This window comes from Leptosomus discolor, chromosome 16 (assembly GCF_034619465.1).
Source record: "Leptosomus discolor isolate bLepDis1 chromosome 16, bLepDis1.hap2, whole genome shotgun sequence".
Taxonomy (NCBI): Eukaryota; Metazoa; Chordata; class Aves; order Leptosomiformes; family Leptosomidae; genus Leptosomus; species Leptosomus discolor.
The window spans coordinates 4,929,282-4,944,670 of NC_141406.1; the positions used below are offsets into that span (position 1 = coordinate 4,929,282).

Genomic DNA, 15,389 nt, shown 5'->3' on the forward strand with positions numbered 1-15,389 from the left:
AAAGCAGAAAACACACAGGTATTTTCCATTTGTGGATAGGAGTAGGACACTGTACCTTTCTCCTTCGCATACAAGAATATACAATCCTCTGACAGTTTGTTTTTTTTTCTTAAAACTTGGTTTATCCTTGCTGATGCCTTAAACCCCTTTGTTATCTTCCAGAAGCTTTGGTCATCACTGTGGAATTCCTGGTATGAGAAGGCAGAGCGTCAGGGTAGAGCGAGGATCCTTGCGGAACTGCTGTAATCATGAAGACAGTGATTTTAATTGTCCTAATCATCTTCCCTTTGCTGTCTTCAGGTAAGGCTGATGCAGAGAGGGAAAGAGAAAGGTGACCTCTGGAAGGGTTACCAGGGTACAAATTCTAATACATGCTTTGATTTTGTTTTTTTCCTGTGCAAAGAAGTTGCAGTGAGAACTGTGCCTGTGATGTCCATTTTCCTGTATTTTTCCTGTTTAATCATTGGCAGATGGTGACCCCGTTAGTTTTGAAGCAGCTTGGTACACTAGTTTCTTAGTAATTCAGTGAAGTTTTGTTTCCTTTGAATAGTTGAGATCTGTGTACTCATTAACGCTGTCAAAATGAATCAGTCTTTCAAGCTGTTCCCCTCTAAAACCACAATGGGTTGTTTTTGGAATTGTGCTGAATTAAGGTCAAAACAAGTGTCTGATGCTATGCTCAAAGAAATAAGAACTTCAGTGTTTTAATTGTAAACTTTCTTTATTCCAGGCAATATTTTTGTTTAATATTAATAGATCACCAGAGAGCCAAATGCTTAAACGTCTGGAAATGACAATGTTAGAGATGTTGTAGTATTTTCGATGTATTCACTCCTGGTTTTCCTTACATGGTGTAAGATTTGCTCAAGTTACATAACTGCATGCTATTTTTATATATATGATAACATTTTTTCTCCTTAAATGTATAGTATCTTCTTGAGATGTATATGATGATATATTTCAGAGTAGAAGGCATTTAATAGGAAGAATACAAAATAAGTCATAGTACATCCAAGCTGCACTAATTGGAGTCCAAAGCAAAAGAGGAAATTTCATTGACATGTCTAGACACACTTAAGATGTAGCTTTATAGTCAGTTTAAATCAACCAAACTCCAACTCCTCCACGAAAAGGAGGTTTCACCTTCTCCACCACTTCCAGTTACACCTTCCTAACCCCTTCTTTCTGCTGGCACTGTTTTGTTGTTTCGTTTGGTTGGGGTTTTTTATCAATTACTTAGTTTTCAGCTGGAAAAAGATCCAACAAGTTCAGTTCTGCTACAGTTCTGCACAGTGTTCCTGTGCAGGTTATTTAGTCCCTTTGTTTGGCATCCAGAAATGAAGATAATTCTTACTAACTTCCTGCTTGGAAGAGGTAAGATTTTGAGGAGTTTGTTGTTCATGTTTATTGAATATTCTGTTCAACACAGTACACGATTCATCATTGTCAATAACCAAATTGTCCCCAGTTTCTTTCTTTCATAGTGGGTGTTGTCATGGAAGATAAATCTATCTTGAGGGAAATCCAGCTAGTTACTTGTCCTTGCTGAAGAAACACTTTGATAGTGCATTGTTTAAAAACAGAAGAAGCTCCAAGTCACAGAATTGCCATCGTAATTTCAAATAGCCCCAGATCCTCACCTCCTGGATTGAGGGGTTTGGGTTACTCGATTATAAAGTAGTATTTAATTGTGAATTTCTTTGAACTTAAAATTTTCTCCTCTTATGGAAGGTTTTCTGACCCTGAAGCTCTGATGTGGGTCTTATTATTTACAATCAGGTAGTCCGTGGAAAGAAAATGGGAAGGGAATACTCTTCTAACAAAGCATGGCAGTCGGTGGGAAATGCTGTTCTAACAAAACGTGTAGCTCAGTGCTGTGAGAGAGCTGGGACTTGTTACACCAGTTACTGCCTGTTTAAAAAACAACCGCCCCCTCCCTCTCCCCCTGTTGACTGAATTCAACAAAGCTAAAGCAACTTGATCCTCTACCAGCATCCTCCCTCCGTGTTTCTTGTTCTTTTGCAGGCTTAGTTCTGAATTTCTAGAATTTTGTAACAGAAATATTAAGACTGGTATGGATAAACTATGCGTGGGAATATGTGTGTGTGAAAGCACCAGAGGAAACAGCTGAGCAAAGGTCAAAAGAATGGCCTGTATTGATAACCCCGGGCACCACTGACAGCAATAAAACTGGTAAACCCTGGGGAATGCACTGTTTACATCAAGATTAGGTCTGGGCTCTGATAAGGTCACATCACAGTTGACTTGTCAGGAGAAAAACTGCAGTCTGATAACAGGAAGATGGTTACGAGGTTACCCTACATTGTAAGTGCCATTCCTCTTCTTGCTACCCCGACAGGAAAACAGACCATAGCCATAAAGATGTCCTTGCCTTTGTTTCCTCATTTTGGGTGGCAACCCTGCCTAAAATTCATGGAGGATGAAGCAAGGAAGATTCTGAGGCAAAAGATCATGCCGTAACAATTGTTGATTCTTAAAAAATCTACCTAAAAACTAGTTTGTTGCTGCCAGTCAAGAGGAAGCAAAGACATGTAGTAAAGATTCAACAGCAAACATTCATTCTCCTCCTTGCTGGGCAAAAATGATCAGGGTCAGACTGCTCAGGCACATCTCTTGGGTGCCTGTAAGTATGTGGATATGTGAGTGCGAGTGAGCAGAATCACTTACTTGTGAAGTTAAATAAAATAAAGTAACTTCCCTCTTCCATAAGGTCTTAAACTGAGGGGTTTTTTCACTAAATCCTACAAATCTTGACTTCTTCTTTGATCCTACAGGAAAGAAATTCCGATGGTGCACCCTTTCTGACCTAGAACAGAGAAAGTGTGCTGAACTCTCCAAAGCACTTCTGTCTGTGCTGCCCCTTGCTGCAGTCAATTCGTTTGCAAGGATTTCTTGCATCAGAGCCCACAATACACAAGACTGCATTGATAAAATCAGGGTGAGTTCACAGAAGTTTTTTAAAACTAATTTTGAGTTCAAATCCTCTTTTGAAGAAGTAACTGGTAAACAGAATGCATGGGAGAATAAAATGATACTGAAATGGTGGTATTGCATATATATGACAAAGCACACGGTGGCTTGAGAGGCAAGAATTAAAACCCAGGAGCATTCTATTAGACGTACTATTTTACTCCAGCCAGTGTCTTTGGAATCTCTAGATAAAAAGCTGCTTGGAAATAAATGGACAAAACCAAACCGCTACACTAAAACTTGCTCAGAGTATTCCGCTTACTTACGGGTTTTGGTCCTACTCTAACTATAATGAATATTTTCTCTTCCCTTTCTTCCCCGCTATTTTTAGTCCCTAGTCAGTGTTTACTGAAGTAAAGAGGCTTTCTTCATATAAAAATCTTTAATTTGAATAAAATTATACATCAGACCTTTTGTAAGTATAAGCTCTTGTAGCTGACCAGTTCTGAAATGAAATTTTCATAATGCTATATGCTTTGAAAAAAAAATCGCTAATGAAAAAGGAAGATAAGTGTTTGCAGTAGAATAATTTCGTTAACATACCTAAAACTTGGTTGGGATAGAGAACAGCAGTTTCAATTTTCATTCAGTCCCAGTTACCTTAAATGGAGTCCAAATCTGACCTGGAAAACAAAACAAAGAAAACCTTTCTTGTTGGTTCAGGGAATAATTTATTTTGTGTTTTCATCCAGTCCCGCAACCCTTGTTAACAGACTTCAGTTCCACTTTCCAAGTTATGGAAAGATTACAGCCAGGAGAACTCTGAGAAGGATTTGGGGTCTTGGGGGAGCAGTAGGAGGAAACAAGGGTTCTTTTTCTTCAGTTGGTGTAAGAATTGTGGTTTTGGAATGGAAGGCCCAAACAAGAGGTAAGAAAGGGTGTTACTGGAAAAGAACTGGTATCTTTTGAAGGCAACAGCATTCATTGCTAACATTTCACCATGCTTGGTAGCAGGGATTCAATTAAAAAAAGCAAAGGCTTGTTAAAGTCACTGGTTACTACTTCTCAGGCATAAACTCTGCTCTTGAAGCTGCTCTGTTTGTTTCTCTGTAAACACACTTGTTTTGAGGGGTTTGCTGTTGTTTTTAAGGTGAATAAAGCAGACGCTGCCTCCTTGGATGCTGGAGACGTTTACTCTGCTGTAAAGCTATATGGTTTGACCGTGGTGGCAAAGGAGACCTATGATCGAGGTAGGTTCATAAAGCAAAAGAATAAGCTGTACTTCTCATTTGGCCAATAAGTCGCCGTGTGGTGAAAAGCAAAGCTCAAGAGTTCTTGAAAAAAACTCTGTATGTTTTCATTAACTTCATAGGAGTATGGAGGTGACTAACAACTCTTTCTAAAATACCTAATGATAATGAATGTGATACCAGCGGTGCTTTGTATCTATTAGCCTTTCTGCCTGTGGAGCTGTCACTATGACAGATTGTATCTGCCCCCACCTGCAGCACTAGTGTGTTGGAGTTCTACACCTTGTAGGGAATAAGAAGGATTTTATTCTGTGTCAATTCTTGTACTGTGCTCTTTACTAGTGTAATTGAACATTTACTAGCAGTTCTTTAAGATGTTAGCTTCTTTCATTAATTAAATCTCTCCTTCTCACCCTAAAGAGACAAGAATATCAGGTGGAGGATCTTGTTATGGTAAGATTTCTCTCCATTCCTGGCAGACCTGAGCAGTCTGTGCAATGAATGATTTATAAGGCAAGAATGAATAAATCTGAGCTGAAATCGAGCATACAGTAGAAAATACTTGTGGGACATGAATCTGAGAAGGAAGCTGAATTAGCAGATGGATGTAGGAAGAGATTAATAAGGGGATGGTATGAGAACAGAAGTGAATTTTATTTTGACAGAAGAACCATGAAATCATAGTGGAATTGATATGGTTGAGGTAGTAAGTATGTTCTGAGGATAAGACATAGGAGTTGTTTCCATTGTAATACCTAAACAGTGTGATACAAATTTCAAAATTCTCAAGAAGCAATTGCATTGGATGATGGAGCTGGATGATCTTGTAAGCTTTTCCACCAGATTTTTACGTTCTTGCTTTGCACATCACTTGCATCAGTTTGACAAGGTGCCATGTAGCCAGTATGTGGTAAAGTTCCTGGCGTGAGCACCTGTGTTTCACATGCCTAAGATTTTTTTTTTCCTTGGCCATGTTCACAGAAGTAGTTGAACTCCTGTACACAGATGGAAGCTGCAGAATTGGGATTTAGTTATTTCTGTTACGTATTTTGTCCTATTGCAGGAAATTGTGTGTTTGCTGTGGCTGTCGCCAAACGAGGAACTCTGGATATCTGGAGGCTACGAGGTGTGCGGAGCTGCCACAATGGAGCCAGATGGACATCAGGCTGGAATATTCCACTTGGCTTTCTTCTTGCAAGAAATGATCTTTCCTGGGATGAGGGACAACCTCTGAGCCAAGGTGGGTGATAGGAGCCATAGGGCTATGTCTCTGCCCTCGGCAAAAATGAGTGAAATGCAAGCAGATGTAGAATGAAATGAGCTATGTGCAAACTGGAGGGTTGTGGATGAGATATCCTCTTGGAGTGGTTTTGATACTGGCACTTAACTCTCTTCAGAACTTTTCCAGTGATCTCAAAGAAGCAGGCTTGTTACCAAAGCAGGAAATCTTTGTGTTCTGTGTGCAACAGGGAACAAATCTTTGCAATATCTAACCAGCAGAAAGATGGTTTTAAACAAGCAAAATCTGATCACTTTGTTTCCAGCAAATGTTTCAAATTTGAAGTTTAGACAATGAAGCCACATTTGCTGATATTTTTTTTTTTTTTTTTTTTTTTTTAAGCACCATAGTCCTAGTTATGTCCATGTTGTTTTTGGCGCCTTTTCCTTCTTCCATTTTTTCCCATTTGATGTTTTTCCTTTCTTTCCCCCTGCCTCCCCTCTGCAGTAATCAGTGAGTATTTCAATGCAAGTTGCATCCCTGGGGTTGGTGTTGCTGCTCCTCAGCTGTGTGCTCTCTGCCAAGGACAAAAATCCTATGTCAGAGACAAGAACCACTTCTGTGAGACAAGCAGTAACGAACCCTTCTATGACTCTGAGGGAGCCTTCAGGTGAGCTCCGTGACACTGGTGCTGAATTTAATTTGGGGGAAAAAGAACTTGTGAGGGAGGAAAAGCCAGGCGACATGTTAACAGGATGGCATTTGTCTTCCTGCAGGTGCTTGAAGAATGGAGTGGCAGATGTTGCCTTTTTAGATCATCTAACAGTTATGAGTGCCACAGGTAATCCTAAACACTCAGGTTCCTTTTAACATCTGGCTATACTCTTTCCTGCATGGGATTTGGGAGACATCCCTACATATCTTTGTTGTTTCCAGGGAAAATTCAATCCCTGCAAGCAGTTCAGTGGTATTTCTTGGTGTGAGTGAGCAATAATTGCTCACAGGAGACTCTTAGAATGGGAGCAGACAGATGTTTTTATACAGGTGATTTCTTTAGCCTAAAGCCTCTGACGCAGCTGTCAGTATTTGCATTGCCTGAGTGACAAGCTTCCTTTTAAAATTCAGTGTATTGAGCTGCTAGAATGTGCAGTTCCTGTGTAACTGTTTTGTACTTTTAACCTCAGTTGAGCTCTGTACTGACAGTTTTTGAAGGTGGTTAGCAGTAGTATTTGCAGGTAAGTATTTTTAAACAAACATTTACAGAGGTACAGCTTAAAGAGTATTTTGGATACCTCTGGCTGAGGTCCCTCTCTTTGTTAAGAGAAGAGCATGTCAAAGACAACTTTCCCAAGTGTGCTTGATACACTGTGCTGCCTGCATAATCCTTAAGCAACGTCCTCTGAAAAACGTTTTACTTTCCATTTCAGTGCTTACTGCCAAGTCATGTCTCACTTCATGGATTCATGAGTGTCCTCTTGTTTCAGAGTCAGAACAACAGGAATATGAACTCTTATGTCCTGATGGGACCACAGCTGAGCTGACTGAATACAGCACCTGTAACTTGGGCAAGGGGCCTGGCCGTGCCATCATCACCCGCCACAACTTCCAGAAGACCACCAACAAATTTCTTAGCATGATCCAGGTGAGTGGATATTATAAGCTGTGTATCCCCAGACACAGGTTTTCCTTCTGTCTTTGTGTGGAGATTACCATCCAGTTTGCCTTCTTTCTTGAAAAATTTAGAGTTAGTGTGAACAAAGCACTAGAAATTGGTTGTTCTGGGGAAGGATCCTGCATTGCCTTCTGGAAGAATGATTTTTCTCTGAAGTGCTCTTCTGTAGAAGGCTGGGAATAAAATAAGTAAAGAAGGGGAAGATGCTGTAACACCCAAACTGGAAAATGGCTAATGTTATTCACTCTGCCCTGGAACTTGTGTGAATTCTTATGTAGCAGAGGGAGACACGTAGGTTCAGGCAGCGTTCACCTTTGTTCCTCTCTTTTTCTCAACTTATAAATATGTCTGTTACCTTGACATCCAGCAATCTACTTGAAGCTGAACCTGAAATGCATATTTAAATGCAAGTTTAAAGAATTTGTGAAGCCATCTGGACCTTAAAATAGTCCAGTAGACAGTGAATAATTCAGCCCGGCGGGCTGGGTTGTGCGTGATCACGCAGGCTCTGGTAGACTGCAGCTGTACAAAATCTCTTCTTTATTGAGATCTTCACATGCCTTTGTCAGTGCACTTCTTAACACCTATCTTAGCTGTGTTCCCCCATAGATAGTGACAGCTATGCAGCAGTGTTCCTAGTCCAGGAACAGTGTTCCTAGTTCTCAGTCCTTTCTTCTCTTCCAGTACCATCAGGGTGAATAGAGCTACTTTGCACATGGTAATTCCCCATTATAAAACACAAGATATCTTGCACGCCTTTACTGCACTGAACTTTATCACAAATGTTTCTCACTCAGCTATATTCCCTCAGTTGCCTTTCCAGGGTAGGAGACATAGAGCACAGCCCAATAAATTGTAGTAACTAAGATGAGAAAAAATTCTTCAAAACAGTGAATCATACAATGCTTTTAGAACTGGAACCACCCACTCACTGCAGTACCTGTGGGCTTTGCCCGGTGTGATGGAACCCTGAGTGCTATGTTACAAAACGTTGATATGAAGGGAGGGAAGGATGAGGCTGCCTGTTTCTGGAAGGATGAGTAGATTCATTGCAATTAAAATGTTGTTCTTGTCCTAGCGCCTCTTTGGGCGAAAAGGAAAGGAAAGAGCCAGGTTTGAACTCTTCACTTCAGCACCCTTTGGGGGAAAGAACCTGCTGTTCCGGGATGCCACTCAGCATCTGCAGCTTCTCGAGGAGCAGCTAGAGATTGCCTATGTCCTTGGTCTGGATTATGTAGCTCTCCTGAAGGGACTAGGCCATGAAGGTGAGAAGCCTTCCAGAGGACTGTAGCTATGCAAAAGGGAAGAAAAAGTTCTCTTTCCATGTTATTCCTCCCTGCCAGGCACAAATGCATAGACCTAAACATCCCCTTAACAAAGAACAGACTGGTGCATAGGTGACATGATCTCACTGTGCTCCTTCCTTCCAATTCAGGGAGCTCTTTGGACAACAGCGTTGTGCGCTGGTGCTGCATCAGTGACGCTGAGCTTCGCAAATGTGAGGAGTGGTCACTGAGCATCAAATCTGACCCATTAGTCTGTGTCCAAGCAACTTCCATGACCAAGTGCATTGAAATGATCAAGGTAGGAGACTCCCTCTGGTCAGGGTATGTGATAAGACCGCTCAGGGTGTGGATGTCCTTGTCTGAGCTGAACAAGAGGAAAAAAAGCTTGTACACTAGAGGAACTAGTGGGAATGAGGGGGAATTTGTGCAGGGGAATTTCCAGCCAGCGGGGAAGTACAGCTGCTTGGTTACACAATTCATGCAAATGCCGGTTTTGTTATTTTCTGTAATGCTGTTGGCAGAGTAGCGAGGCTGATGCAGTCACTCTGGATGCCACACATGTCTATATTGCAGGAAGGTGTGGATTGGTGCCTGTAGCTGCAGAATGTTATGGTAAGTTCTTGTATGACCTTAGCAAGAAGAGAGGGAATCAAAAAAGTACCATTAAAAATATAGTTCAGTTTCCACAGTTTGTGATGTTTTGTGATGGGAACAGGCATCAATATATATGTCCAAATACTTCTCCCAGCTCATCCACCAACTGGCTTCAGCATTTGGTCTGGCTGTTTATTATATCTCTTCTGTAAAAGGGACAGATGCTGACATGGCTCAAGAGAGTTGCAGGGTTTTTGATGGGGTACTGCTGTGTAATAGGAGTGACAGCAGTCGCAGTATCTTTAATGGCTGTTTCTCCTCTCCAGGGGGAGATTGTGCCCTGGCTGCTGAGAGCACAAAGGAAACGGGAAAACTAATTCATCTTAAGCACAAAGGTAACAGGACAACTTTGAGAGGGCAAAAGGCTTAGATTTTCCCGAGACTGCCTCTAGGATTTATGTAGGAATGTATTTGCATGTTGGTTTGGGAAAGAATAATGCTGGGCAGCTAGGACAAGAGCTTTGTGGCTAAGCAAAGAATGCAGATCCTGTATTGTGACTGAAGATACCTTGACAGGATGATGGAGGGAAGAGAGGGGGCTGTACCCATCTGGAACACTTAATTGCCTTGGTATAACTGGTTGTTGTCATTGTTTCACAGCACTGCCACCTGTTTATGCTGTTGCCCTAGCTAAGAAAGATGCCAAACAGATTAACATCCACAACCTTAGGGGAAGGCGATCCTGCCACAGTCACCTGTATAGTCCTGGAGGATGGTTGCTTCTTTCCAGATACACAGTGGGAGCTTTGCAAAATGATACTGAGAACTGTGACATTGACTCTGGTAAGGGCTGCTCTGGGTTACCTGTCGACTAGACCATGGAAATCTGAAGCCCCAAATTTGGGAGTAAGTAGAGATGGGGCCATGAGGATTTGACCAGCCAGTCAGGATTGCAGTCTCAGAGGGTGTTGAAGCAGCTCTTCCTCCTTTCTGACTTGTGTGATTCTTCACACTATTTAGCCCTGTTCTTGCTACCTATTAGGATGGAATTCCATTCCTGTCTTTTCCCCTGTGTGAAGAGTCTTTGGAATACCTTGCCTTAATCTCACCTCAGTTTTCTTTACTCAGCTTTTCGGAACTACTTTTGGAAGGGCTGCATGCCAGGAGCAGATGGAAACCTGTGCAAAGTGTGCATTGGAGACAGCGGGGTGGAAGGAGCTCGAGTATCCAGCAGATGTGCTGCAAGTCACAACGAACGTTACTATGGCAATATGGGAGCACTCAGGTAAGCTTTTTGTCAGGGTCAGAAATGCAGAGCCATAGCCAGAATTGCTTTTTATTTTGCTGATGGTTTTCTTTGGAGTTTGTTGGGTTTTGTTTGGTTTGGGGGTTTTTTGTGGGTGGTTTTTTTTGTTTTTGTTTTTTTTTTCCAAGCAACTTGCTGTATAAACTTTTGCTAGCATGTACTTTGTTTTGGTTGCAATTGCTGTGGGATGTTTAGCTGACTGGTGATTTAAAACAGTCATGAAACCATTTCCAGAGCAAGACAGTGCTTCCAAACATGTAAGGCTTAGAGCAGTGGTACTGACTCATTAAAAAGATAGTCAGAGAGTGGAGGCGATGTGGTAAGAAGCAGTGCAGGGTACAGAAGGTTATTAAATAGACTGGAGATATTTTTAAAAAACAAATAGCTGAAGACAGAGACAGAGGAGAATACTGAAGGTGAAAGCACCCTTATAAAATATACATAATGCATTTAGTTGGATTGCATTCTCTTTCCTGGCTAGGTGTAGGTGCGGCTGCTTGGACATTGTACCACAACTTTGACTTGGGAGCTTCTTTAAGGGGTGAAAGGGATTGTCTTGCCAAATACATGAACACTGTCCACCAAAATCTGTGCTGACATCACTAGCCTGTTTCATATAACAACCAAGTAATTACAGATTAGACGAATACTTCCAGTTACTTCTGTTTTAGCTTCCGATGACTGTCCAAACATCGGCCATCGTGTAGTGGCCGTCTCTAACTCCTTGTTTTTTTTCCTGCACTAGGTGCCTAGTTGGCAATCCCAGTGGAAGAAGCTTTGGAGACGTAGCTTTCCTGGAACACTCTAACCTACTCCAGAACATAGAGAGTGAGATGCAGATATTCTCTTTTCCTTTGAGAATGTTCAGTAGCATCAGTTGCTTCCCACACAGCAGCCATCACTTGCGATGATCGGCTTTTACAGGTTTAATCTAGGTCCATGAAGTTGTGTTTGTGACTGGAAAATTGCAAGAACCTTCATGCATGTAGGTGTTCCAGTAAAGCTCAAAATTCAGATGCAGTTTTAGAGAGGAAAGAGGAAGAATCACTGAGTGCAAAGATCAATGTGTGTGTTGGGGGGTAGTCATCCTTGAAGACTGTGCTGATTTTTGGAAAGCTCGAAGCTCTAAAAAAGCAAGTGACTTTTCCCACCAGACCTTCTCCCATAGGCAGCCATAGTGCATGTACCCATTTTTAATCAGTTTCAAGAATGAAAGTGGCAGATAAGGGCAATGCTGTGGGCTGTTTGTGCTGGGAGGTGTTCTATGGCTTCAGCAGGACACGGCAGCCTCCTCATGTTGTTTCACAGGCACTTACAGAATAAACAGTCCAAATAGCTTAACAGTTAAAATACTGCAAATTACTCTGCCTTTCACAGTTTCCAAACCAATACTGTGAAATATTTAATTTCCTCTGGGAAATACTGTTCTTTGCAACAGTCTAGCAGTTGGATTTTGTAGATGAAAATGGTTTTGGTTACAGTAGCTTAAATCCCCTCAATCTCAAATTATGCCTGCTGCTCTAACAGCCAAAATATGCTGCCTTTGCATAGGGTTAAAGAGAAAGGGAACCCTCATTTTGTTCAGCCTGATGAAGCACACTGAAATTCTATTTTAGGTAATTTCAGTAACAGAAGAGACTTTTCTAAGAGAGGAATCTCTCAAAAATCAAGTGGAGGTTTAAGGACCTGGAAACTCATAGGAATTCATGCAGCAATGAGCAGTTTGGGGAAGGAAAGGACATGCAGGCTGAATTGGTTTGTTTTCAGAAAGTGATCTGATTACAGATGGATAAGGCATGAAAAGCTGTTTGTATGCCTTGATGTTACTCTAGTTTTTAGTTGATAGGTGCAGCTTAAGTTCACTGACCTGTTTCCTCAGTGAAAACACTACCCTGCTCCTCATGCGTTCCTAATAAATGACCATATAGCATGCTGCATTTGTTTTGAACATATTAACTAAACCTCTTCCTCTCAATTTTTAACGTTTTGCATGAGATTCACCCTGTCTTCTGCTTTCATTTTTTAACAGGATTTGCTTTCACTTCATCTTCTTTTCAGATCTGGACAGCTCTGGTTGGGCAAAAGGTTATACCGCTATTGACTTCGAACTCTTGTGTCCGGATGGAACACGTGCTGCAGTCACAGAATGGGCAGCCTGTAACCTTGGCCCCATTCCCCCCAACACGGTCATGACTCGACCAGTCAGTGTCACTAAAATCTATGACTTTCTAATGAAATCCCAGGTAAGACAGGTAACAGGGAAAAAGTTAGCATGTTATCACTTGTTATGTACGACTGCTGAAAACCCTTTCAAGATCAAAAGCCTTGTATACTGAATAAATAAAGTGCCTTCAAGTCCAATATGAAAGAATTAAGAATGCGCATAGGAGATTGAGAAAATAGATATTTGGATTCTCTAAAGGGGCATTTTGGCATCAGTTGCCATTCTGCCGTGGTCATACTCTTGCTGAGAAATAAGCCGCTGCAAAACTGCATCTTTTTGTACGAATAATGACAGCTTAGGTGAAAGTGGAACCTTTTTTTCTGCTAGATCTTGCTATAAAACTGAGGGTCACCAGCTTAACCTTGCTATTTAAGATCCGAGCTGTGGAACTTATTTCTTTTCTGTTTAGGAATCTCTGGGAAGCAAACTGGATTCTGAATTTAATCTCTTTAAGTCATGGAAGTATGGTGAAAGTGATCTGCTTTTCAAAGATACTACTCGGTATCTTGTTCATGCAAATCACATGAGCTATCAGGAAATTCTTGGAGTGTCTTTCTTTCAACTGGCAGAATCAGTGTTTAAGTGTACACCTACAGGTAAAGTCAAGTTCTTAATTTTGAGTTAGCTGTCACTAAAACTGAAACCCCTAGAGGCAAGCTGGTTTGGGATCTGAGAATCTGTATTGAAGTAAATGAAGACTACACAGTAAGCTGGACTTCTGTGAGTCTAAGTTGTTAAAGAACTGAAATTCAAAATGGGAATTTTACCTCTATTCTGCTGTTTTAGTGAATACTACCTGAAGAATTTGTTATTTTTAAAGCTGATTGATAGCATCTTTAAGTGTATACTTTCTTACTGATTTGTAGGCATCTTAGACTTCTGCAAACAGGATATCTGTGCATCCTCATCGAACTGACAGCTAATACAGAGGCTTTGCAAGGCACATACGTCACCATCAGTGTTGAGAACGAGGAAATATGCAAGTCCAACCTATCCAAAGCAAGGAAACAGTCATCTCTAGAAATGTATGCTGAATACTCTCTTGTTTTTTTAAAGCATGTTTATGATAATACACTACAACTCATATGTCACCCTTTTCTTGTTTGGAGCATGGCATCATGTGGAACAGCACAGGCCAGTCTGCATAACCCACAGCACAGTGCTAGGATCAGCAATTCTGTACAACTACTATGGAGAAATCAGCATTTTTGTGGAAATAGCAGGGCCAATACCCTGGACTAAAATACAGACTGTCGTGAGTGGCACAGGTTAGTTGGCAGCAGTTTGCCTTGTTTGTCTTATAAACTGTTTCCATGCAAAAAAAAAAAATCAACTGACATTTTGGTAGTTGCAGCATTGTCCTCCTACAGCCATGCTTTGGTTACAGCCAGTCTTTGCAGGATACACATATATGCTAAAGGTTGTATATGTAATTGCTATCAGAATCAGTAGTCTTTTCTGCTTTTAACTGGGAAGAATGTATTTGCTTTTTTAACCAAGGATTTTTACTAGTAAATCAAAACTTTTCCTCTCACAAATTAATGTATTAAGGCATCTAACAGCCAGCAGAACTGGATGCTTGCAGCCTTAAGGTGAAGGAAAGCAATGGATATTCCCCCTTGTCAAAACCTCCAACCATTACTTTATAGTACTTTGAATGTATGATTCTATGAAATGTCAACATATGATTTATCAATTAAATAGCATTGGTTTTATAAGCAGAAACTGCCTGAAGATGATAGGAAGCCTTTTGAACAGAATGTGTCATATATTTGTTTTGCATGGTAGTGGACAGACAGAGAGGATGGCTCTTCATGGGCAGGGCTCACTTCAGTTTGCAAGAGTGTTATCACCTTCTGCCCCATGCAGCCTGAACCAGGCAAGGTTAAGGTTTTTAATTAAAAAAAAAAATAATTAAACCCTTCACCCAAACCCTTCCAGTCATTGCTACATGTATTGCAGTTGTATTAACCTCAACTAGCAATAAGTAAGATGCAAATAGTGAAGACAGGCCAGCTGCACTAAAGTCAATGTATCTGCCATATAAAAGAAAAACCATTAAAAAAACCCTCCACCAAAAACAACGAAGTGAGGCAGCAGTACTCACTTTGTGAAATACACTGCTCAGAATACCTGTGTTTAAACAGCTTGTTCCATGCCTGGCTTGTCTTTCCTGTTGCTCGACTTACAATGCCCCTTTTCACTTCCTGCGAAAGACAACAGGCTCAGCTAAGGTGCACTGAATCTGAAACCCTCGCTACTGGCCAGAGTGCAAATTGTTTCTTTCTATCTATCTCCTTTGTCCTGTGTTTGACACATTGACTAATCAAACAAGAGAGAGAAGAGGCAAGTCCAAACTCATACCTTGCAAGAGAAAAAAAGGGGAGAGCTAAACAGTGAATGAGGCAAGTCCCAGTACGGTAACACAGCAAAATCCTCCTATACTGTGTTGCAGCCAGCGAGCTGTAGCCCTGAAGAAGCGGGGGGAACAGCAGGATGCTTGTTTAGGGCTCTGAGGTGCTCCCTTCCTTTCTTTACTGGAGCTTACATGCCACCTGCGGGACCTATGCAACACTGCACTTCAGTGAGAGAAGAAAGTTATGAAAACAGTGAAGAAATGCATCTGGCAGCTTAGTTTTGCCAACAGCAGCATGCAGCCGCGTTGCAATAACGGAAAGTCTGGTTACATATGATTTTACGGGTTAGAGGGGCGGCAGTGGTGCTTTCTGGCACAGACGTTACAGATGCCCAAGAGGCCTTTCGATGTTCCTATGCTGCAGCTACAGTTTAACAGCAGCAGTCTGAGGCCTTGCACAGACTGTAGCATGTGAACCACGGGCCTGCTTCAGCGTTGAATCTCTCCGTTGTGAACGCAGCAGGAACTGCCTGTGCTGTCTGGCTCCGCCT

At 41.4% G+C, this 15,389-nt stretch overlaps 1 protein-coding gene across 1 annotated transcript; it reads left to right on the forward strand.

The window, feature by feature from the left end:
- Window positions 1–248: 248 nt before the first annotated feature.
- LOC104349822 (serotransferrin-2) lies at window positions 249–13,398 on the forward strand. Its single transcript, XM_086474384.1, has 17 exons — window positions 249–300; window positions 2,796–2,959; window positions 4,082–4,181; window positions 5,245–5,421; window positions 5,908–6,070; window positions 6,177–6,241; window positions 6,885–7,042; window positions 8,151–8,337; window positions 8,508–8,656; window positions 8,880–8,970; window positions 9,279–9,347; window positions 9,613–9,795; window positions 10,081–10,237; window positions 11,004–11,086; window positions 12,317–12,501; window positions 12,892–13,078; window positions 13,349–13,398. Exons 1-17 carry the CDS (start codon window positions 249–251, stop codon window positions 13,396–13,398), a joined length of 2,220 nt encoding a protein of 739 aa, XP_086330510.1.
- Window positions 13,399–15,389: the final 1,991 nt, after the last annotated feature.